The 24,775-nt window shown below is 41.3% G+C and overlaps 1 protein-coding gene across 2 annotated transcripts in view; it reads left to right on the top strand.

Moving 5' to 3' along the window:
- Positions 1-24,775, top strand: part of LOC124277554 (rho guanine nucleotide exchange factor 17-like) — a 119,403-nt gene that overhangs the window by 91,989 nt on the left and 2,639 nt on the right. For both annotated transcript variants that reach the window (XM_046713262.1, XM_046713261.1), the window contains exons 7-22: positions 4,689-4,856; positions 5,095-5,145; positions 5,555-5,658; positions 6,097-6,185; positions 6,709-6,821; positions 7,041-7,156; positions 8,099-8,190; positions 8,813-8,886; positions 10,576-10,781; positions 12,007-12,215; positions 13,377-13,518; positions 20,413-20,499; positions 21,465-21,547; positions 21,995-22,143; positions 22,972-23,143; positions 23,586-23,759. In XM_046713262.1, the coding sequence (XP_046569218.1) occupies positions 4,689-4,856; positions 5,095-5,145; positions 5,555-5,658; positions 6,097-6,185; positions 6,709-6,821; positions 7,041-7,156; positions 8,099-8,190; positions 8,813-8,886; positions 10,576-10,781; positions 12,007-12,215; positions 13,377-13,518; positions 20,413-20,499; positions 21,465-21,547; positions 21,995-22,143; positions 22,972-23,143; positions 23,586-23,759 (2,029 nt within the window). The remainder of the gene's footprint in view (positions 1-4,688; positions 4,857-5,094; positions 5,146-5,554; positions 5,659-6,096; positions 6,186-6,708; positions 6,822-7,040; positions 7,157-8,098; positions 8,191-8,812; positions 8,887-10,575; positions 10,782-12,006; positions 12,216-13,376; positions 13,519-20,412; positions 20,500-21,464; positions 21,548-21,994; positions 22,144-22,971; positions 23,144-23,585; positions 23,760-24,775) is intronic.

Raw genomic sequence — 24,775 nt, 5'->3', positions numbered from 1 at the left:
AGTTGGAGGAGGCTGACATCGAAACCATCACTAGACGTGGTGCTGTGTGGTCCAGTGCGTAGAGCTCAGGTCACGAATCAGTTGAAGTTAAGCAATGTCGAGCTCGGACAGTCCGTGACCGTGTTTGGCAGCTTGACTCCTGAGAGTGTCTCGGACTTCAGTCCTGCCCCACAATGAAGCACTTGTGATACATGTGGTCTCACCTTAGGCTAGTGAGTTCATTCAAAATAGCCTCTGTTCACCCAGCAGAAAATGGGTACCCGGTTGGATAAAGTCATGTGACTATAACCTTCTAGTGCCTAACAGGCAGCTTGAGTTATCTGGTGTAATAATAATCAGATTCTGATTACAGCGTCTAGTGAGCAACAAGTCAGATGGATACTAGTCGCTATATAAATGAATTATTATTATTTATATTATTATAGACAGTTTGAATGTCAACAGTGATTCAGGTTATAACTTTATAAAGTTTATTGCTGACATTTTGATGTGAAATGAGCAGATCATGTAGAGGATACCATACCTTATACAGAGCCTTCCTACACAGATTAGAAGGTAGAAATGTTATCCAGTGTACTACAGGATATCTTGTGAAGTCAGATTTGATACTGATGCTGACCTTAGATGTATGACACAAGCCATGATGATGGGAAACATGATGAGTCCTCGATCACAGCAAATCAAACTTCATGTCCATGACAACAGTTTCACATTTGTTATTATTTATCCATGTGAATTTTAGGTACAGATGCTGAGACCTTTATTATTTGCTTGAGAAAGGTATGAGAACCTGCACTCAAACATCAGATTTAAAAAGTATAAACATTGAAATCCATTTGTCAAATTTGTCTTCATTGGTACTACAACATCTAAATGTCACTTAAAGATTTGGAAGGTTCTTGTGCAGCAAAGATATTTATTATTTTGCACAAAAGTTTTAACATGAGTTTTGGGGACTAGTTGAGTGGTCAGAAAGGTGAAGAGTTTAAATCCATTTGTCTTCATTGGTATTACAACTTCTATATGTCATTTAAAGATTTGGAAAGTTCTTCTGCAGTAAATGTATTATTTTTTAGAACAAAAGTTTCCTTTTACAAATATTTTTGTAGTCATGAGTTTTGTTGACTAGTTGTGTGGTCAATAGTACGAGGCCAGCTACACTACTAGACTTTACACAAGTATTTCATGTGTACTTATCATGTCAGGTTGATGCTTGTTGAAATGATGCTATGTTTCCGAGAAGTGTGGGAAGTATATAACAGTTTAGACAGGGGACATATAGCAGCAAGCGGGAATGTTCACACACTGTTTACTGAGTAAACATGCATTCATCGATTCCCTTGCTGGCTGCCATTTTGTCTTTGTGTCTACTGATATCTTCCAATAGTGCAATATTGGGCAGAACGAGGCTCACTTCTTCAACATTCATCCAAAAGAGTGTGTAAATGTCACAGTTTTGAGACTTTGCATTTGTAAGTGGTCTGCCCTTTTTGAGAGCAGGATCTGTTTACATTATGAAATTTTTGTAAATATAAAAACTGGAACTATAACTGATCGAATGATAAAGTGTTTCACATTGACACACAAAGTGTTTACTTGAATCGAAATCAGGAAATATTTCTTGACAGAGATTTCAAATAAATTGGAAACATGTAAGAGTTTTGGGTTAATGAGAAATATGGAATGTTTGAACTTTTCCTTTAAGCTATCCCACAATGATCCTTATCAGTAATTTAGTCTGTCACAACAGTATCTTAATTAAGAATGCTGCATATTTACCTTTTACTGCTGTGATTGAAGACAGGCCTGATACATATAGATGACATTTTAAGTATTAATTACCTGTGCTGTGTCAGTATGGATTCTGCTCCATCTTTTGTTTAACAATCTATAGGTTGTTTTATATTATTTATTTAATGCAGCTAGATCTTTAATGATTCTCTGGATTTTCAGTGTATCACAAAATATTTCATCCTAACTGTGTCAGGATAGTATTGTGTTAAAGGTCAGGTGTCTTCAGGAACAATACTTGTACATGGAGAACACCTTTTTAATATAAACAATAAATGATAGTTTTTTGTATGTGGCAGCGTTTTCAGGCCAGGATTAGTTTATTTGCTTCCTAATAAGGTCCATGGGGACACAGTTGTGTAATTTGCAGTTGCAGAGTTATGTGCCTTGGTTGTGCTAGGATCTGATGATTTTGGTTCGAATATCGGATTGTCCAATCAGAAATTCTGCTGTGTCATTATCATACTCATGTTTATGGGATTCACAGAATTGGAAACCATCTTGGACCTCATGTCTGGACAACTCATCAGGCTTTTTTAAAATATTCGGTTTACACACAAAACATCTGATATATTCAATGATATATTTTTTTCCTGGTTCATGTTTATATATGTGTCATCTTGAAAATAGAAGTTATATTTCCTCCTGTTGTATACTTAATACTTCTGCTAACGTGCCAAAGTTTCATGTATACAGTTGAGACTGAAGTTCAGGCATGTTTCGCTTTCTGTCTCAAGTTTCACTGTCAGCTTTGCAGGAAAATGAAATTTCTTGAGGTCAACATCAAGTATTATATGAAGTTAGTATTATTTACTATGTTATTTAAGGGCAGTGGGATAGCCTAGAGGTTAAAACATTTGTTCATCATGCATCATGATGCCCCATGTGGGTACTATGTGTCAAGCCCATTTCTTGTGTCCCCTGCAATGGTTGTGCCAGAATATTTCCAAAAGCAGCGTAAAACCCATCTCACTCACTATAGTGTGGATTGAAAGGCTGATCCTATCTTGTAGCCTGGCATTAGTTTAGTGGACCTATTGACAAATGTTTCCACACAATGTTTCAACTTTTAATTGATATAACCTGGTCCTCTTCATTGCCCTCTAATGTGGCTCTCAGTTTCACCGAAGTGGTGAGTGCCAAACACATGGTCATGGGTTTCACCGAAGTGGTGAGTGCCAAACACATGGTCATGGGTTTCACCGAAGTGGTGAGTGCCAAACACATGGTCATGGGTTTCACTGAAGTGGTGAGTGCCAAACACATGGTCATGGGTTTCACCGAAGTGGTGAGTACCAAACACATGGTCATGGGTTTCACTGAAGTGGTGAGTGCCAAACACATGGTCATGGGTTTCACCGACGTGGTGAGTGCCAAACACATGGTCATGGTTTTCACCGATGTAGTGAGTGCCAAACACATGGTCATGGGTTTCACCGACGTTGTGAGTACCAAACACATTGTCATTGTTTTCACCGACATGGTGAGTACCAAACACATGGTCATGGGTTTCACCGAAGTGGTGAGTACCAAACACATTGTCATGGGTTTCACCGAAGTGGTGAGTGCCAAACACATGGTCATGGGTTTCACCGAAGTGGTGAGTGCCAAACACATGGTCATGGGTTTCACTGAAGTGGTGAGTGCCAAACACATGGTCATGGGTTTCACCAAAGTGGTGAGTGCCAAACACATGGTCATGGGTTTCACCGAAGTGGTGAGTGCCAAACACATGGTCATGGGTTTCACCAAAGTGGTGAGTACCAAACACGTTGTCATGGGTTACACTCAAGTGGTGAGTGCCAAACACATGGTCATGGGTTTCACTGAAGTGATGAGTGCCAAACACATTGTCATGGGTTTCACAGAAGCTGTGAGTACCAATACATGGTCATGGGTTTCACAGAAGCTGTGAGTACCAAACACATGGTCATGGGTTTCAAACACATGGTCATGGGTTTCACGGAAGTGGTGAGTGCCAAATACGTGGTCATGGGTTTCACCAAAGTGGTGAGTGTCAAACACATGGTCATGGGTTTCACAGAAGCTGTGAGTACCAAACACATTGTCATGGTTGTCACCGAAGTGGTGAGTACCAAACACATGGTCATGGGTTTCACCGAAGTGGTGAGTGCCAAATACGTGGTCATGGGTTTCACCAAAGTGGTGAGTGTCAAACACATGGTCATGGGTTTCACAAAAGCTGTGAGTACCAAACACATTGTCATGGTTTTCACCAAAGTGGTGAGTGCCAAACCCATGGTCATGGGTTTCACCGGCGTGGTGAGTGCCAAACACATGGTCATTGGTTTCACTGATAAGGTGAGTACCAAGCACATGGTCATGGGTTTCACCGACGTGGTGAGTGCCAAACACATGGTCATGGGTTTCACCAAAGTGGTGAGTACCAAACACATTGTCATTGTTTTCACCGACATGGTGAGTACCAAACACATTGTCATTGTTTTCACCGACGTGGTGAGTACCAAACACATGGTCATGGGTTTCACCGAAGTGGTGAGTGCCAAACACATGGTCATGGGTTTCACTGAAGTGAGCTGAAATACTGTTTAAGATGACACTACGTACAACTTACACAGTCATTCAGTTAAAAGACCATGTGTGAATTGCAACCACTACTACAGGCTACTACTACTACTACAAAATGAGAAGGGAAAGCCAAGTTGTCAAAGCATTGGCTTTCCATGGCCAACACACAAGTTTGATTCCCTACAGTCATATTGTTATTGTGTGCCTACTGTGAATGTGTGCCTACTGTGACTTGGCTGCAATATTGCTAAATGTAGCATGAAGTTGTACTTACCATCTCACTCATACATGATAAATACTAGCAGTAAAGTTGAGGGTTTGTTTTAAGTTTTCTCCTCTGTTTGCAGCGTCTTCTGGAGAACACTCCACGTGACCACCCCGACTTCCCCCTGCTCCAGCAGGCGGACAAAGTGATGCATGATCTGGCCATGCGTATCGGCAACCTCAACGACAGTCAGCATGAAGAAGACATGCAGGAATCTCTGAAGAAGCTGGAGCTCCTTCTCATTACTGATGTAAGTAAAGATGTTTTGGTTCAGTCGGGGTTTGGTGGGGTTAATAGTGGCAGTGTTGCTTGTGTCGAGCATTCGTGGAATCAAAATTTGGTTTAGTCAGTTATTGGGTTCTGTTGGCAAAGTTTTCAGGGCATTGATAATTTTCAGAGGATGTACAGAGCATAGTCTTGGAGGCATGGGTTGTCATTCTACAGCATGTATTATTATGTAAATAATGTTCTTGGTCCTTTGTTTCCAGCTGGCAGTCCCAGACAGAACGTACATCAGACATGACATGGTGCAGATCATTGTGAGTTGGTTTGACATTAATATACTTTCATGATCTATGGGGAAAGTTGACTTTTTGGTTCAAATGTTTTGCAACTATTTTATATTTGTAACTGTGATTGTTTAGAAGAGCATATTTTCAGTAATAATGTCAAGGTCAAATTTTACAGTGTCCCTCCAGGGATGTTTTGTTGGTATACAGCACCATACATTTGCTACTGGGTCTACAACCTCTTGCTACTCTTCAATGTGTGAAGCCCTTTTCTGGTGTCCCCCACCATGTTATTGCTGGAATATTGCTAAAAGTTTCGTAAAACAATACTCACTCACTCACTCTTGCTAGTCTTCCAGATTTAGTTGTATTGCTAAAATACTCTCTAAAGGAGCATTTATACCAACTCACTGACTGTTGAACGACCAATATGTTCCAGGCCAAGAAGGACCAATGCTGTATGTGGTTGTTCTCTGACCTGATGATCTTCAGTTCCATCAAGAGGAAGAGTGGACCTGTCACACGCAAAGTCTCCATTATTCTGTAAGTGTTGCATACAGGAATGCAAGGTAGTGGTGCAGAGGGTGTACACACCCCACCTCCCCTCTTTTAAGCATACTTATCATGTTGGTGTATCAAAATATACAGCTGAATGTTTTGGTGACATGTTTCTACAAGAGTAACTTTTATTTGACTAATTTTTGACTTAGAAAAGAAGACTGTTTCCTGAATAAATTCTATGCTTCCTGCAAGGATTAGTTTATACAAAGCTCTAACCTTTGAAGATATGACCACCTCAGATTCCAGTAAACCATTAACGTGAAGGAATCTTCTCAAATAAATCAAATTCCGTTTGACACCATTGTTATATTTTTCATAATTTTGAATTTTTATAAATATTTTCTGATACCTGCATTTGACACCTTTGTTAATTCATTTATGTATGAGAACAGGATGCTAGTTTATCATCTGTATTTCCAGGAAATCCCCTGCCGGTCAGGATTTTGCAGAGAATATAAAGCATAAAGTGTGGCTGAGGATTGGATTGGATGACATTGAAATATTCAAGAGTAAGTTCACTGGTGCAGTATGTTCAAGGACTCTCCTGCGCGATCCCAAAATATGACTTCACTAGACTGGACCAAGTGTACTACCACGCTTGGCTGCACAGCTGTTGGCAGATATACACGTGCTATTCATGCGACAAAGTCCAAGTGTTTTTGTAACCTGTTGCATGTCATAGTTTCCTGAGTCACACAGCGTGTGTCGAGAACGATTAGCCAGGACATGCCCTTGTAACAGTGTTATCGCCATTGCCGTAAAACACTGTCACCGAAAGTGCTAAAGTCTCGTAAAGTGCCGTGACCTAGTAACTTACAGGCCCTATTCTTACCTGATCTCAAGGCTTTGATGCTAATATACATCAGGCTAGAAGGACTAGCCATAGCTAGTAGTCAAATGTTTTGTCTTACTTCTCTAGTTTAGTTTTAGATATAAGTATCTAGGATTGTAACTGTAGTTTGAGAGCGTGCTCACTTAGTCTTCCTAATGGCTGTAACAGCTGGTATTTGTATTGTCATTTTGTTTTGATAGCCCAGGGTTCTCTGACCCGGAAGGCAACACTAGACCGGGACCAGGTGGAGGATGATTTGCACCTGGTCACGCAGATGACAGAGCTGACTAACAAGATGGCATTCCCACACCAGGTGAGCCATGGGCAAGGGGAGGTAACTCTCAGACAACATTGGACTTCAGTGACTCTATTCCCTGTATGTCTGAAACTGCTCAAAAGTATTTTGACCTTTCATTTCTGTGTCAATGCTGGTACAAAATATCACTTAGATGTCATCTCCCCTCCCAATGGTTGGTCCTTATTTGTGTTAATGAATGATTGTTTCAGTGTCTGTACCTGTTTCATGTTGTAGGCGCTGGATGATGCACTGAAGGAGATGTCAACGTCACTGTTAAAGCAGCTCTCTGAATGTCATATTCGCAGCCCCACATCAGAGTCCAACAAGCTGGAGCTTCTAGTCACAACACAGTCAGTGTAGTCTCTTATTGTTTGGGGGATAGTGGGGGATGGGGTTGCTTTGTGTGCTAGGGAGCGCAGTGCTCCAGGATGCAGATTTGCATCTTTCAGTCAGTCTATTCTCTTATGCTCTTAGGGATAGAATTGATCTTCAGCAACCCATGCTTGTCGTAAGAGGCGATTAACGGGATCGGGTGGTCAGGCTCGCTGACTTGATTGGCACATGTCATCGTATCCCAATTGCTTAGATCGATGCTCATGTTGATCACTGGATTGTCTGGTCTAGATCCGATTATTGACAGACCGCCGCCATATAATATTGCTGAGTGCGGCGTAAAACTATACTCACTCACTTTATGCTCTTATACTTGTGGGAGTACTGGGAAGGGGTGGTGCTGGTGGTAGGGTTAGGGGATGCTTGGGAGCACAGTGGTCCATCTCTTAGAGACGTTAGAGCCATTAAATATCGAGGTTATGCTCATGATGATCCTTGTTTCGTCAGCAATATACCCGTGATCATGAGCTCCATCCAGTGATAAATGTCTGCAGTCCCTCTGTAGTCCCAAGGATACAACACTCTGGATGTTACTGAAATGCAATTCATATTGGCCTATTTACCAGTCCATTTATTCATTCCATGACCAATAATGGACTACGTCTTCCTCATTTGCTAATAAAAGATTGGATAGTGTTCCATTGTTGTGCTGAAAGATGCCACTGATTTCATTTTGTTTGACTATGTATTTTTTCTGTATAAATGATCAAATTAGCAGTCTGTGAACTTACTGTTTTTGACATATTGTTAAAAATTGTATTTTTTTCGTATCTGAAGAAGTATTAATGTGTAAAACTGGTGTGCATACTGTGTAAATCTGGTAATCTTTGCAGTAATACCCTTTAAGTGGTTGAGTAGTGTCACTGTTTATGTTCACAAGCATGTTGTTGTACTTTCAGAGAGGGAGTCCACCAGTTTGTGGTGGTGTTCCCCTCTACTGAGAAGAGGATAACATGGGAAGCAGCCTTTACAGATGCCAAAACCAAACTCTGTACGTCTATCACTATCTCCATGATGTTATTATAAATATTCATATATTATGAAGAAATATTAGGAAAATTGGAACAAAATAATATTCTCAGGATGACAACAGGAAAACCCAGTGAAGATCCCGGTTGGAATTGGTCTTCAGTGACCCATGCTTGTCATAAGAGGCGACTAACGGGATCGGGTGGTCAGGCTCGCCGACTTTGTTGACACCTGTCATCGCATCCCAATATTGTGTAGATCGAGCTCATGCTGTTGATCACTGGTCCAGACCGCCGCCGCCATATAGCTGGAATATTGCTGAGTGCAGCGTTAAGCAAGAAACAAACAAATCAATAGGAAAATATTCTTTTAATATGAACTTGAATTGAAAATATTCTTAAAATGTAAACTTTAAGATTTTCTGATCATATGAATTGGAAAAATTATAGATTTTTTTTATCAAATTTAAACAAATGCATTGGTTTACCACCCCAAGATCATGATTTAATAAATCAGTAAATTTGTAAATAGTAAATTTGCTGACTGTACAGTAGTACCATGTATATATAAAAGCCTACATTTGTGTCCTGACATAAATTGCGCAGAGATGCTTTTGTATTTGACATTTGGTGTTTGTTTTCCAGCGTTATTGTCAGACAAGCGAGCACCTGAGTTCTTACAACCTCTACAGATAACTAAAACGCGTGCTGGCATGCAGGTGAGTCCCCACGTTGTCATACGAGCTACTCATGTTTAACTTGTCTCCTCCTTCAGCACCATAACATAGATTGTGGTTGTCACTATAGGGTAAGCATTAATGACTGGTGTCACTTTCGCCTTTCCCTATACAAGTCTGATATTATTTGCTTCAGTTTCAGTATTAATAGGGAATGGTCCAGGGGTCACTGAGGTTTGCCTCTCAAGCATTGGAATGTCATATCCCCAAAGTATTAGTTTAAATTAGTTTTAATATTAGTTTAAACTTTCAATAATATTTTCACACTTAAGGACAGAATTCATGTCAGAATTTCAGAATTTTCCAAATCAGTCTTACATGTCTATGTAAATACATGTATTGTCAAATTTCAAAGGTAATTTTCTTTTTCTGAGAAAACCTGAAGCCATTTGTGAATCTTTATGAACATGTGCATATAGCAAAAACATCAGTTTCCATAAGATTCTTTTCAGATCACTGAAACAGTTCTAGTTTCTAATGTTGATATCAACATTTCAGTGGTATGCCTGTAGTTATGAATGAAATGCCAGAGTATTTTTGCTTCTTTCATGTGCATCACAAACTAAGGATGCCATCTTTTACAGACTGCACTTGCATGTCCATTGTTTGTTTATTTGTACAGTAGAAACTTCACCTTTTTTCATGTTATTTATGCATTTTCTGTGTTCCATGATTTTCCTTTGTCAATTTTACTGCTTATAAAAGTAGTCTTAGTTACATCTGTTTAGATAAGCTTCGTCTAACATAGCTTAGCGAACCTTCTCAAGCACAGCTTACTAAACTGTGATTCCTCTCTGTCCTGGGTTTGAACTTTTACCTTTTTAACACCTTTTTATTTTTAACCCCCAGAACCCCAGAAAGCATGCACACATCCACCTACTACAGCTTGTTCAGCTTGACCTGAGCTACTCTACATATGCATGACCCGGGAGGTCAAATTGCACAAACGGCAGATCGGGTTATTTTCATTTAATAGGGGTGCAGAGAATGTTCTTAATGTTGCATTCGTGCGAAGCATGCATACATAGATTCGGAAATTGTCCCGGAAAACTACTACTCTCGCTATCACTCTCTACACTCAGTTTTATCACTATTTCTATTTCATGTTCAACTGCAATATTTCTGTCCCAGTAGTCGGTTTCCAAATTTTCAACATGGGTACAACAATCTGTCCACTCGTTTACACCAATCATCTGACAAAGGTGCACCCCTCCACAATAATAAACCCAACCAGTTGTGACACGGTCACGCAATTTATTAGTATTCACTTGATCAGGTCAAGCTGAACAAGCTGTAAATACAAACATTCTCCCTTCCTTAGTAAGGAGTTATAGCTTTTCCCCATCCATAGTAAACCTGTATTTTAGCAGCATGTTTTAATGTGTAAGCATGCTGATATTTGTTACAATAATAAATCAAGTAATGTATGATAAGAAGCAGTTAGAATAGCAAATTTTGCACCAGTTTTGCATGTTTCAAGCACAAAAGGCATGTTTTTGGTTCCATTGCTGTCAAAATGCACAGTTAGGAAGGGATAGGTTTCATATGAATATCTGTGTGTGCACAAGAAATTTCTAGATATATCTGAAAGTACACAAAAACCTTTTCTTTTTCTCTCCCAACTTTGCCTACCAGGGTAGCACTGAGAGTTACCTCCCCTCTATCTTGCAGTTTTCCTGTGCGGCCCCTATTGATGGCCTAAATGCTAACGGCTATCGCGATGTGTGGGTGTGCAACAGCGATGGCTATGTAGGTCACATGTGCTTGCTGAGTCTTCAGCCTGAGCCAATCGTCACTCTCAATACTCCTGTCCCAGGGTGCAATGCTCGCATCCTGTGCATCTGTGCTGTGCCTGCTTACATTGGAGCGTTTCGGAGGTAGGACCACATGCTTGCTCATCATTCACAATCTTAGGAGTAGAAATTTGACCAAGACGATCTTCAGGGAAATAGTTTGACGAGATAGCATTGCTTGGTTGCACAATATCAATGAATTATCTGTAATATACTGAGAGAAACAAATAAAGGAACACAGGAGGATTCAAGCGTTCCTTTAATATTTCCCAGTTTTCATCACCAGGTTTGAATAACACTGTTGGAAGAAATCTGAGAATAAATAAACACTGCCATGAAGTGGTGTTCCCTTATTTGTTTCCCTCAGTATGTGTCCATGTCACGGTAAGATGAGGGACAATTAATGCAGATTTACCTTTGAGTATTAAAGGTTTCTACATGCGGGTTGACATCATATGTGGGGTCGCTTTATAGACAGTGATTTATGGCATTTATTCAGCTCGCATAATTTTGCTTGCGGTAATTTAAAAGAATTTGCTTGATTTTTAGATATAACAACAATTTGGGAGAAGGTGATTTATCGTTTGCAAATGGTGAAAAGACATTGATTGAGTAATGTACTCAAGAAGAATGTCCTTGTATCTGTGGTCAGAATATATTAGTGTATCAACTCAATACAAGAAGAAATTCATATTTATGAGGAGACAGTTCTGCAGCTGTTCTTTTCTGTGTTCTTCTGTGTGTGTCCCTAATGAGGTGCTGGGTTTCCTGTCTGTCTCTTTGATTCATGGTATCATGGCCAACAGCTTCCAGAGTGATACATGCAGATAGCTCACATCAGTTGTTGAAACAATTGAGTATTTTTCATTTCAGAACCCAGGGAAGTTTTACACTGTTCAATATCGATACCTTGATGTTATTGGTTCTATATTGTGATGTGATGACAGAAAAATATTACAAGGGAAAATGACCTGTATGTTTCTAAAGTCATTGCCATAATATTGACCTTTTCAGATTTATGTTCTTGTGTAATGGTCTTTTATGTTCTTGTGTAATGGTCTTTTTGTAACTTATCAGGAACTGAATTTGAAATTCAGAGTTGACTTACATATTTACAAATTGTGTTTCATCTCTAGTACAAGAATTACATGCAGTTTCATCTTGGTTCCTGCAATACTGCTTTTGTTATCATTATTAAAACTAATTTGCTGAATGCTACATGCTGTCTGCTTAGGTGTACAGAAAGTAGATCATGCTAACTGAATCATTCTCTGTAAGCTACATAGGATGTGCTATGTCTTCCTTTCAGAAGAAGCAGCACAAAGGGTCGGCAAAGGCAGCAGCAACGAGACTCAATTGGCTCTCCCTCAGAGGGTCCGCGTATTAATGTAGAGAAAGTAGACGAGGATGTGGACAATATCCCCGAGGATGGGTATCAGTCGGACTCAGAGTCGGATGCTGAGTCGGACGATGAACCTTTGTCTTTCATCCCCCATCAGGATGAGCTGTTTGTTGGAGGTAAGATGGAGGATTGACTGATTTATGTACATGTTGATGGGGTGATTGTCGGATTGTTTAGTTTGTTAACTCTTGCATACGTTATGAGTTTGACTGTCCCAGACTGACATGATGTGACATATTGCCTGGTAAATAGTAAGTTGTTATTCATATGATAGGACCATGCTCGGCCTGTTGTCGACTGTTTTCTTTAGTTCAGGAATAATGACTTGTTGGTTGTCATAACATTGCTATTGTGTGACTCACATGCACTCCTCATGCTGAAGGGCAGTGGGGTAGCCTAGTGGTTAAAGCGTTGGCTCGTCACACCGAAGACCTGGGTTCGAATCCCCACGTAGGTACAATGTGTGAAGCCCATTTATGGTGTCCCCCGCCGTGATGTTGCTGGAATATTGCTAAAAGCGGCGTAAAACCAAACTCAGTCAGTCAGTCAGTCCTCATGCTGAAGGGCAGTGGGGTAGCCTAGTGGTTAAAGTGTTCGCTTGTCACACTGAAGACCTGCGGTCAATTCCCCACATGAGTGCAATGTGTGAAGCCTATTTCTGGTGTCCATGCCATGATATTACTGGAATATTGCTAAAAGTGGCGTCCAACTAAACTCACTCTGATGCTGAATGTGAGGGTAAGCCTCACCCAGTTAAGATGACACACTCCGCTGGCTAGAGTTGTGTCCCTTGGCCTTGGGTACGGCATCAGTCTGTGATCAGAGTCGAATCCTTGTTGCCTCGATGTTTCTAGGTTTGTCAGTGCCATAACCATGTTTGTGGGTTTTACTGAAGTTGTAAACATTTGAGACCCCATTTCTTGGGGCTTTCCCTCAACATTTTGCTGGTACACCCTGACATAACTAGAATTATCAGTCCATATTCCACTGTTGGATCCTAGTTTTATATGTTTATATGTTAAGCCAAGTTTTTATGTTAACCAAGCCTGCTTCCAGTTCTGTGTATGGTGACAACCAGCGTCTGCATTCAATTCCGTAAACTCTGATTATTAAAGCTTATATTGAAGCCAAACCATCTCTGAGTGTTCACACAACACTTACAATAACTGGACTGCCGGAGAAAAGAGCTTTAATCTTAACTCCCTCGCTCATTGTCTCATGTTTAAAGTGCCACATGTGACAAGTGTAACTGATAGTAATCACACACCTTGTTCCAGATCTGGTCTCGGATGATGATGCTCCTCCGCGGCCAGTTATCTCCCCTCTCGCACAGAGCAGCCCTGACCCCATCATGACAACAGGAAACTGGATGCAGGATGCTCAGAGGAGTACAATGTGGCTCGGCACTGAGGATGGCTGGTGAGTTGTCCATAGGAGGGGGAACTGACACTTTTACAGGCAGGGCCATGCTAAATCTGCAGTGGTATTTGTCAGGATTCTTCTGAAAGAGAAACAGAACATATTGCAGCGCACAGTAGGGACAACAAACTGCAGAATTACCTTTGATTGAGATAACTTCCTTGTAACTGAAGGACAGATGAAAAAACACAAAATACCCAGTGTTGCGTTTTAGGAAAATTGAACAAACATTTAATGACCATTATGTCCATGTTTGTAATGCCAACTGTAATTCATTATCCAATCCTTGTTATTCAGAAATTAGAAAGATTGTTGTTAGTTGGAATGAAAAGTAATTTTCTAAATTACAACTGCTTATTATCTAGCTCATTGATGACAGTCACCAAGGTATTTATTTTGTTGGCACACTTTATCTCCAGAAAGAATGTTAAACATAATTTTTCCTTATCCTGACTCATGCTCTTTTGCTTGTCTTCTTCTTCTTGCGAACATAGTGGAAACACTTGTATCTCCTTAATTGAAGCTCCCTTCAATGTAAAATCACTAATCAGTACTCACCACGAGTTGCTCCCCTTTGATCCCTTTTGGCGGGAAAGGTGTCGCCACCTCATACCTCGTGCTTCACTCTCTCCTTCTTCGCCCAGTGAGCAGGATGTGAGAGCGCCTGTGTCTCCTTACACAACATATCCTTTGATTTTTTCTTAGTTTTTACCTCCTATAGTGTACTCTAGAGGTATAGCTAGTATCCTTCAGCAATTTGTATTGATTATTTATCGTATTTCTACTGTTTATTCACGGTATTCGTGATTGTTCAGCTAGTATTACGCTGATAAAATCTGTACTCATTTGTAGATTACGCTTTTCTGCCTCAGATCCGCATGTAATATGCCCTAGTTGTTCTACCGTGCGCGCTTGATTCACGCTGCAGTTATTGCATTAATTTATCTAATTCTGCATTTAACAAATACTATCTTTGCGCCTTAAGACGTGCTGCAGATAGGTCACGCAAACAAGGGCTAAATATGGCTGATACTCCAGATACTCCATCTAGTCAGCTGCTGGCGATCGACCCCCTACCATCTGGTGTTCTGCTAGAGACCCCATCGGAAGGGGCGTGGGATGCAGTCCGCCACCCTCTAAGAAGCGACCGGCCTCCCCAGACATCCCGTCGCCATCGCAGATAAAGTCCAAGAGGGCCTCGACGTCTTCTCAACGCAGACTTCGTACCCCCAGGGCAGCGTCGGCATCCAAAGGAAAGTCTACGAAGACAGCGAGAACTTTCTCAGCCGAGATCGTTCCAGCCGAAGAAAGGGGCCTCTACGATGACCAACCGATTATCATCCCCGACATACGGCACAAGAAGCGGCCGGTGTCAGCGACAGTGACTTCAGCAGAGATCTTCATGCAGCCTGATGCCTCTACACCGATGTCAGACGTTATTGCTGTGGACCCCATCATTAACACCGCAGAGAAGGCGCAGACAACATCGTCGCAGACCATCCCTGATGACCTGATGCAGCAAATTATGACGATGATGGAAGACCGATATAGACTGCAGAAGCAAGGACCGAAGTTTTCGCGAAGGCTCCAACGAGAACAGCACCCCAGAGGCACCCCGTCAACGTAGCAGCCAAGACGATGTCACCTTCGCTGAAGGAAGGCACGGACCACCTCCACGAAGGACCTAGATGTACAGCTTCGCTGGCGGCCTTCGCTGGCGGATAGATCTTTTCCCTCGCCATCTTCATCCCAAGATGTGGACTCGACCATCAGACATCACGAAAGCCTTCGCGCTAAGGTCTTATCGTAAATCCCGGACCGACGCGAGAGGAAGCTTCGCTAAGGCATTCGCTGAAGGCCAGCTGAATCCAGATCTTCATCATCTAGAAGGACATCGAGGGACTACACAAGAGCTTCGCTGAAGCTATCAACGCTTCTCCTCACAGGTCACCGAAGATCAACCCATAGACGAGATCACCTAGACGATCTCCTCTTCGCTCATCACCGCCAGATCACCTTTTACAGATCACCATACAGAGCTGCACAAGCATCGCCGGATCGAGAGACAGAAGCACGCAGTCCAGAACAGCACCAACCTCTCATCAATGATGATGGTGTAGAGGATGATGGAGGAGTTATTTTCTCCTCGATGCTGAGATACGGTATTGGATGGTCAATAACCTAGATCTCTCATCACCATCTAAAAATGGCAATGTGGCTTAGACATATCTGATGAAAGAAGACGATGCAGATGCTATCACACTACCACCGATCGATCTCGATTGCAGCAGTTCCACAGAATCTAGATGCAGCATTCCACAAAGCCACGAAAGTTCAGACACCACATCTACCAAACTTTCATGCCAAGAAGTTCTCCACGCATAACATGGACCCCTTCTTCAAAGCTCAGGACATCGATGAGAACTATAAGTTGATCAACGATGTCAAGTACAAGAATTACAAGATTGATGATCGCAAGTTAGTCCAGATAGAAACCATGACGAGACGTATATTTTTTTAGGTTTAAATAGATCTTGAACGATCAATGAGACTCTTATCACCAGATTTCGGTGATAATGACTTCTGAGGATGATAGAATGATTTATTCTGCCTTACTTATGCAAAAGAAAGACCAGCAGTTCCTAACAGATCATCTTACATCTATTTCAGCAGCACTGACCTTAGCTCGTCGTCAAGGCCTCCTCGCTTCCTGTAACTGGGGTGAGAACTTTACAGCCCCACTGTATACAGCCCCGTGGTCTTCAACATCCATCTTTAATGGAGAAATAGACAAAGTTTCCAAGGAAGTCACTAAGGATTCCAGAGAAGTCCTGATGATTAAATCGATGGACACACTAGCCAGCGTCATCCGACAGACCTCTCAAAGATACTCAGGAAGATCTAAATTCACGGGCCTACAGAGAGCACGAGACAGGAAGATAGCCAGCTCTAGAGGTAAAGATTCTTTTCGTCGCCCATTCGGCAACTATAGAGGAGGTTCAGGAAGAGGCAGGACACCCAGAGGTTCCCGCAACTATAAACGCTGAAAGACAGGTTCGGAACGACTGGAGTCTTCCACCCCCAGCCGTTCCAGTACAACCATCTCAAGTGGGTGGACGCCTCCAACTTTACTGGGAAAACTGGGGAATATTACAAGACCCTTATGTCTCCAACATTCTTCGTCACGGATTTCTTATCCCACTAAAGGCCAAGCCTCTGCTGACAGTCAACCCTCACAAGTTCGACGTACAGGCACAACTACCGGAGTTAAGAGAGGCTGTTACATCACTCTTAATAAAGCAGGCCAAAGAAGTACTAGACCAGGACAACATTGAACCAGGTTTCTACTCCCCAGTTTTCCTAGTTCCCAAGAAAAACTCCAAGGAGAAATACAGACTCATCTACAACATGAGCTTTTTCAACAAGAACTATCTACGCAAACCACCGAAGTTCCGCATGATACATTTACCTCAGTTACGGCAGTTGATTCGCCCCATGGACTATATGGGCAGTATAGATCTACAGGACGCTTACCTGCACATCCCGATACACGCCAAAGCCAGAAAATACCTACGGTTTACTTTAGACGGGCAACATTACCTGTGGAAAGTGCTCCCATTCGGAATATCATCAGCCCCCTGGCTTTTCACGAGGATAACGAAACCGATTATCACCTATCTTCATCATCAAGGGCTACGCAGTGCGTTTTACCTCGACGACGAATACAAGTAGATCAAGATCCACAGCATCTCAAACTACAGTTAAATTACATCATAAAGCTACTAACACAGCTAGGATGGTTAGTAAACTTACTCAAGTCGGACCTAGTACCGTCACAAGACCTACAGTTCCTAGGCATTCGATTTATCACAAATCTCAACCGTGATCGTCGTATTTCAGAAGACCGAGGGCTCAAGATCCAACAGACCATTCCACTAGCGCTTACACTCTCCGCTACCACTTCGACAATGGCAGAGCCTCCTAGGTCTCCCTCACATCAGCCCAAGACATGACAGTCAGAGGCAGGTTACAGTTACGCCTTTACAGGTCTTCATCAATGCACATCTCGACGATTTACAGCCATTCAGTCTACCAAAAACATCTCAGACCTCATTTACTATGGTGGACAAAGAAATCGAATGTCTGCGAAGGGATTTGTTTAGCAGAGCAGGAGTTCAAAACCCATCTATATGTGGACGCGTCACTTCAAGGTTGGGGAGCTCATCTCGCCAACCAAACGACATCGGGAATATGGAATCAACAAGAAAGCAAACTCCACATAAACAACTTAGAGATGAAAGCTGTAATCAACGCCATTCTACATTGGAGCACATTTCTACAAAATGCGCACCTGATGATTCATACAGACAATTCCACAGTCGCGTTCTACATAAACAAGCAAGGCTCAACGAGATCACTGAACCTTTTGAACCTAAGCTTTCAACTATTCGATCTAACCCACGATCTAAATCTACAGATCAGAGTAGTTCACATTCCCGGAGCCAAGAATGTACTAGCAGACGTGCTATCTCGGCCTCATCTACCATCACCGACAGAGTGGATGCTCAATACGGAAATATTTGCTCAGATAATCAAGCCGTTAGCAGCTTAATAGATCTATTCGCCACAAGATTCAACAATCAGTTACCGACATTCGTGGTCACCAATCCCAGATCCACAAGCTTGGGAAACGGACGCCTCTAAGTATATCTTGGGAAGGCCTCAACGCTGCACGCTGCTTTCGCCACCTCACCAGCAATAATACCTCAAGTATTACAGAAAATCAAACAAACACAGAGTCTACAACTCACTTTGGTCGCGCTCTACTGGCCAGCCAGAGTATGGTTTCCCAGTCTAATTCAAGAAATCGGTCAACCAGTATTAGAGCTACCCAAGCGCTCAAACCTGTTAATACATCCACACACAAAACAAGTGCATGGAAACCCAGAAGTTTACCAACTTCACGTATGGACTGTATACAAATGTGTTTAAACAAGAGAGGATATTCCGCCAGGGCGGCAAAAGCGGTCACGCTTTGCCTTTTACACTCAACTCGTGAACTTGTAATGCACGACAAGTGGCACAGTTTCAAAATTATGCAGCTAATAAAGGATTTACAGCGAGAGATGCTTCACATCCTCAAGTGGCAGACTATTTGTGTTACCTGCGGCAAAACAAACATTTAAGAGGTTCGACGATATCAACATATCTTTGCCGCGCTTAGCTCTGGTGGATTACTATGAGAACGGGTGTCAAGCTGACAAAATCGCCAGAGTTACTGGCCTTACTAATGCGCTTTCGATTGGAGGACCAAAGCGGAAGTTCCACTTCCAGCTTGGGATCTGAATATAGTGTTACAACACCTCACAAGTGAGGCTTATGAACCCTTGGAATCGACAAACTTTGAATTTCTCTCACAGAGAACACTATTTCTGCTATCTCTAGCCACGGCAGCAAGAATATCTGAAATTCACGCCTGGATTACGAAAGGATACAGTTTGATGACAATCAAAACATAGCGCACCTGGGATTAAGATGGGATTTCATCGCTAAAATCAACTACCAGGTCAACCAGACAGGTTATTTCATGTACCGGCTTATCCTCCATTCTCGGATCACAAGATACACAAGACTTGTCACTGTGTCCAGTCAGAGCTCTCAAAGTTTACCTCTGACGATCCAAAACAAGGCTTAGATTTTTCAAAAGATTATTCATCCCCTTATCGCCAACTAATCAAACAGAAGTCTCAGCGTACTACCATATCTATTTGGATAAGGACTGTCATACTCACAAGATACAAGGCAGCAGGCTTGGACCCACCAACAGCATCAAATCCGCATGAGATTAGGGCACTGGCTTCCACCCTCGCCCTGCACGGTAACTGTTCATTGAACACTATTATGGAAGGATGCTTTTGGAAATCGAACATGGTGTTTGCGAATCACTACTTGAGAGATATCACCACAGAAGATGTCTCTGGCATTCACCATTTCGGCCCTTTGGTCCTCGGCCAACAGCTGACAGTCCCTCGTGAGGGCGCTAAAATATTACAATCACAAAGTTAATATGTATTATATACATAATTTAGTTAGCTTATAACTCTAAGGAGTTCTAGAGCTATATATATATATTTAGCTTAGGTCTTTCACCCCTAAGTATATATGGACATTATCTTTAGTTGTACAGCGACTCTATCAGAGTCACTTATCTATATATAATTTAGGTAATGGGTTTTTTCTATATATATCAATGTAATACACAATTATGGCATTATAAAACCTATGGTTTTATACAGAAATATCCTAAGTCTATGCCTTCATGAAGTTCCCATACCAGTTATTACAGTTATATTTATACAAAATCACTAATTATAAATCCAAAGTATTCTGTTACTCCCTCCTCCGTCTGTGAGGATTCTACAAGAAAAGAGCATGAGTCAGGATAAGGAAAAAAAATATGTAATTTTAGAGTAAAATTGATATTTTATACTTATCCTGACTCATGAGGTCAGCCCCTCCCATCCTCCCCACATAACACTTTGGATTTCCCTGTAAATTCAAGTGTTGGGCTCGCAAAATCAGGAGAGAGTGAAGCACGAGGTATGAGGTGGCGACACCTTTCCCGCCAAAAGGGATCAAAGGGGAGCAACTCGTGGTGAGTACTGATTAGTGATTTTACATTGAAGGGAGCTTCAATTAAGGAGATACAAGTGTTTCCACTATGTTCGCAAGAAGAAGAAGACAAGCAAAAGAGCATGAGTCAGGATAAGTATAAAATATCAATTTTACTCTAAAAATTACATTTTATGAGCATCCTGTTGACACTTGTAAATTTGTTATCTATCTGTCCTTCACCTCTGTTATAATACGCGATATCCTTGTTTTCTGTTGCAGCATCCACATTTTCCAGTGTACAGATAATATCAAAACAACGAAAAACAAACTCAAAATCCAACATGGATCCCCGGTGTATGGTATTGTGTAAGTAGCTCAGATTGTTCTCTCACACGTCTGTATGTTGTAAGGTTAATGATTCTGCAGATTAGGTTAAATCCTTGGCCTTCCTAGAGAACTCAACATCAGTGGTTCAATCCCTGGCTGTGTCATGCCAATAGGTTTGAAAATATATTATAAGTTGTTCGCTAGTCTCGAGGGGGGGACATGGGCTGATGTACCATCGATGTTTGTTTATGTTCCCTGAGCCCGAAGGGAACATAAAGAAACACCGAGGTACATCAACCCATGGGCCCCGAGGGACCAGTTAACAATGTATTTATCTTACCGAACACCTCAATGGTAATTTTGAACTGTTTGAAGCACAGGTATCGGATTATAGTATGGAGTACCAGACGACAAGAAAAACAGATTTAGAGTTATCTCCCTTCCATAGATATGCATTCGCAAAACATCGGTAATTTCCGTACATCATATGTGATTCAATGTTATTCGAGATAAAGAATTACTAAGAAGTACCAAATGAGTTCGGCATTCCCAGCGGGGGTACATAGAAAATATTGCTCGCTTCTAAGAGGGGTACATTGAAAATAATGAAAGATCGTTCAGACAATCAGAAGACGACATTTATGTGTGAGGCAAGATAATACTTGTTGTTACCCTGTCTGGGGCTCAGCATTTAGGGGATGAAAATAGGACTGGTCAGATTGGTGTCAATGTATTGTGTCTGACTGGAGTATCCATGTTAATCTTCAGTATCATATCTAGGTGAGCTAGCACTAAAAGTTGTAACCAGTATGTTTATTTCTTGTTTAATGTCTTATGGCTGTATTTAGCAATTATCGGAAGTTGATATCTTCTCAGGGATTTGAACCAAGGCCTTCGGCGTGATGATAGAGAACTTTAACAACTGGGGTACCGACATCCTACAGAGAAGTCCCTATAAGCTGATGCTTGTATGGATGGACCGTAACATCTCTTTTCTGTTTCAGATATCTTGATAACAAAGTGTTTGTTTCCCTGGCCAATGGGGATCTGATTGTCTATAAACGGGAGTTGAGCGTGGTATACAATGGTGAGGCACAGTTATTTCCCTTCATTCTCAAATTCTCTCTTATCCTGCAGGAATAGTTTGTATTGAACAAATTGAAATGATTTAATCTTGTTATGTTATAATTACCTTTCCTACTCATTTTGAAAAGAATTGTAACAGGGATTAATCTAGAATGTAACAAAATAACTACCTTGCCTGGCAAAGTGAGAAAATCCCTTTTCTGTTTAAAATTAAGACTTCTAAGTTCGCAATTATTTTGAAATTGCATTGAGTGTTGCACTCAAATTGCTTTTGTAATGGTAATTGGTTTTGTCAACAATGAAACACCAGTTTTCTTTATGAAGTTGTAACAAAAACTGGATTTGGGAAATAGGGGAATTTTACTAACTTTTACTGGAATATCTGCCTCTGTGTAGTCCTTAGTAAATCCTTGTGTACGATACTGATTTTATCCTTTGTGCTATTCAGAGGGCCTGTGGGACACAGAGAGACCGTACACACGCACAATTGGCAGTGCCACGTCCCCGATCACCAAGATGTTGGCGGTGGCGGGGAAACTCTGGTGTGGCTGTCAGAACAACATCCATGTTATAAACCCACTCACGCTCAGTGTCGAGGCAAGTATAGAGCTTATTATGTGTAAAACTTCTTTCAGCTAAGGAAGACAGTTTCATGGATATCAACTTCTTTATTCAGGTGATGAAGGAGTAAGGTTATATGCCGAAACGTGTTCCTCATAATAAAGACGTTGACATCCATAAAACTCTCTTCCTTATGTGTATCACTTCTAACTGTCAAAGACTTTCTTTCAGATAATTAAGTGTCATAGTATATTTAGTTGCAGGAAAAATATGTCTGAGTAACTGAAGTTTGGCATTATTTGTCATTTGTAAGTAGTTTTCAGCGTGACAAGACAACCATTTGCCAGTCTTCAGTGGATTATCTGGGTTATTGGCCGATTAGCTTATACAAACAGGCTGTTTAGTCACTCCAACAGTTTAATATGCTGACTCGGCAGGTCCTTGCATAACTCTTTAGCATTTTCACGATATTTGTGGTCAGTTTGGTTGTCCCTTGAAGGTCAAGTTATATACCTGATGCCTTGAGTTTTAAATAATTTTTTTTACACTTTTCAAGTGTTTTTCACACTTCAGGTGAACATTTGACACGTCTAATCATTAGATTTTACTCTCTTACTCTTTTATCATACAGTATAAAGTGAAACAAGTAGATATAAAGAAATATTGTGACAGTTTAAGAACCTTCTTAAGGTTGAGGTTAAACTAAGCATGAAAGTCAAAACATGTAGGGACTGTTGATAGGAAAAATTCTTTGGTCCAGGGATTGTGAGACTGACAAACAATGAAGGGATGAATGCCATATATTGGTTGATTTAAAGTCCTCAGTTGTCAAAGTATTTAAACCTTTGCGGTTTATTTGTGCAGACGTTCCAGGTGACGACAGACGCCAACCGCTCCGTGCAGTGCATGGTCTGTGCTGGACAGGGGGTGTGGATTGCCTGTCAACAGTCCTCTAAAGTCAGCCTTTTCCATGCCACCACCTTTGAACCCCTCCTAGACGTCAGCATAGCTCAGGCTGTGTCTGCCAAACTGCAGTGTAAGTTGGAGAGAACATCAAATGGGAAAAACGTTTTAATGACATTTGTTGGAATCTTAGGGCAAAATAGCTGCCTATGAGCAGACCCTTGAGACCACTTGCTCTAAGCAACCGGACCGCTTTTACTTTCTAAAGCCAATGTTTAAGTGTGCGATTTGTCTGTGTGTTAAGTGTTTAATGCCACAGTCAGTAATATTAGTGGGTATATGACGGAGATCTGTAAATAATCAAGTCTGGACCTGACAATCCAATTATCAACAGCATGAGCATTGATCTACTTAATTGGGATACAATGACATGTGTCAACCAAGTCAGTGAGTCTGACCACACGGTCACGTTAGTTGCCTCTTACTACAGTTACTATCATTGTAGTATTAAGTTTGTGTCAAGGGCCCCTGATCTTGAAGTGATTTGTAATAATGTATGGCTTGGTGTTTTCCAGCGGCTGATGACATTATTCGGCAACACAAGGCAGCATGTTTGCGGATCACAGCTCTGCTCATCTGTAAGGACCTGCTGTGGGTGGGGACGAGTGCTGGAGTCATCCTCACCATCCCCATCCCCAAGATCACCTCGACCACAACCAATGGTTCTCTGGCCATCCCTTCTGTCACAGGTAAGTTGTGTATCTCTGCATCTATGTAATCCCATACATGCAATCAGGACCACTGAGTAGACCACTGAGGTGTAGTGGTTATCATAAGAGAGTTGGGTTCGATCCCAGCAGCGTCATACCAAAAGACGTTAATATATGTGTTGGTTATTAATAGCACAACAAGGACTGGTTGAGCTATAACTCTATTCAAGCTCTATGGCAGTCTTTAAATAATCATGTGAAGACAAGCAGCCGCACATACACATAATCCAGTGATTGACATAATGAATATTCTCAAGCATCGAAACCCAATTTCACCTACCTCACCTCACTGGTAGATTTATTTGTTATGCACCAAATTGAACTCTATGTCTATGGCAGTCTGTAAATAATCATGTAAGACCCGATAATCCAGTGATTGACATAATGAGCATCGATCTACTCATTTGGGATTTATTGACATGCTTGAACCATGTCAGCAAGCCTCTTAAACCCTTTTTGACAAGCAGGGATTGCTGAAAATCAATTCCATTCCAGATCTTCAGGGATTAGATCAAAAGTGAAAGCATTTGTGTTGAGTTGCTTGAAAAGTTGATACTGAGTGGTTTTGATTTATGGATTAATTAATGTTGCTCACGCAGGATAGGTCCCCTTATAGGAGCCGACTGGCCGATTTCCTTGTTATAATATATACAGGCAGCTGTGACATAGCTGACATAGTGGTTACTGTGGTGTTAAATAGTCACATTCCTTTCAGGAACTAATTAAATCATGCAGTTTTAGACATATTTTACCCCTCATCAGAATTCCATGTTTAATTGGGACTCAGGTCATATGAAGTGACCAAAATCGATTAGGTGCTCATCGTCTGTGACTCTATTTAAAACATGTCATTGTATACCAAAGGCATGGATTGTGTTTCCTTACATCATCCACTGGATTGTGTGGGACCAGTTCTACAAAGATACAAGACTCAGTTCAGGGTACAAATATACAAGACTAAAGTTCAGTATATGTTAAAGTATGGGAGTTAGTAT

This window comes from Haliotis rubra, unplaced genomic scaffold, assembly GCF_003918875.1.
Source record: "Haliotis rubra isolate DU_JTF1 unplaced genomic scaffold, ASM391887v1 Scf223, whole genome shotgun sequence".
Lineage (NCBI taxonomy): Eukaryota > Metazoa > Mollusca > Gastropoda > Lepetellida > Haliotidae > Haliotis > Haliotis rubra.
The sequence above is the reverse complement of the archived record's forward strand: the minus strand, read 5'-3'. Positions and strand labels throughout refer to the sequence as shown.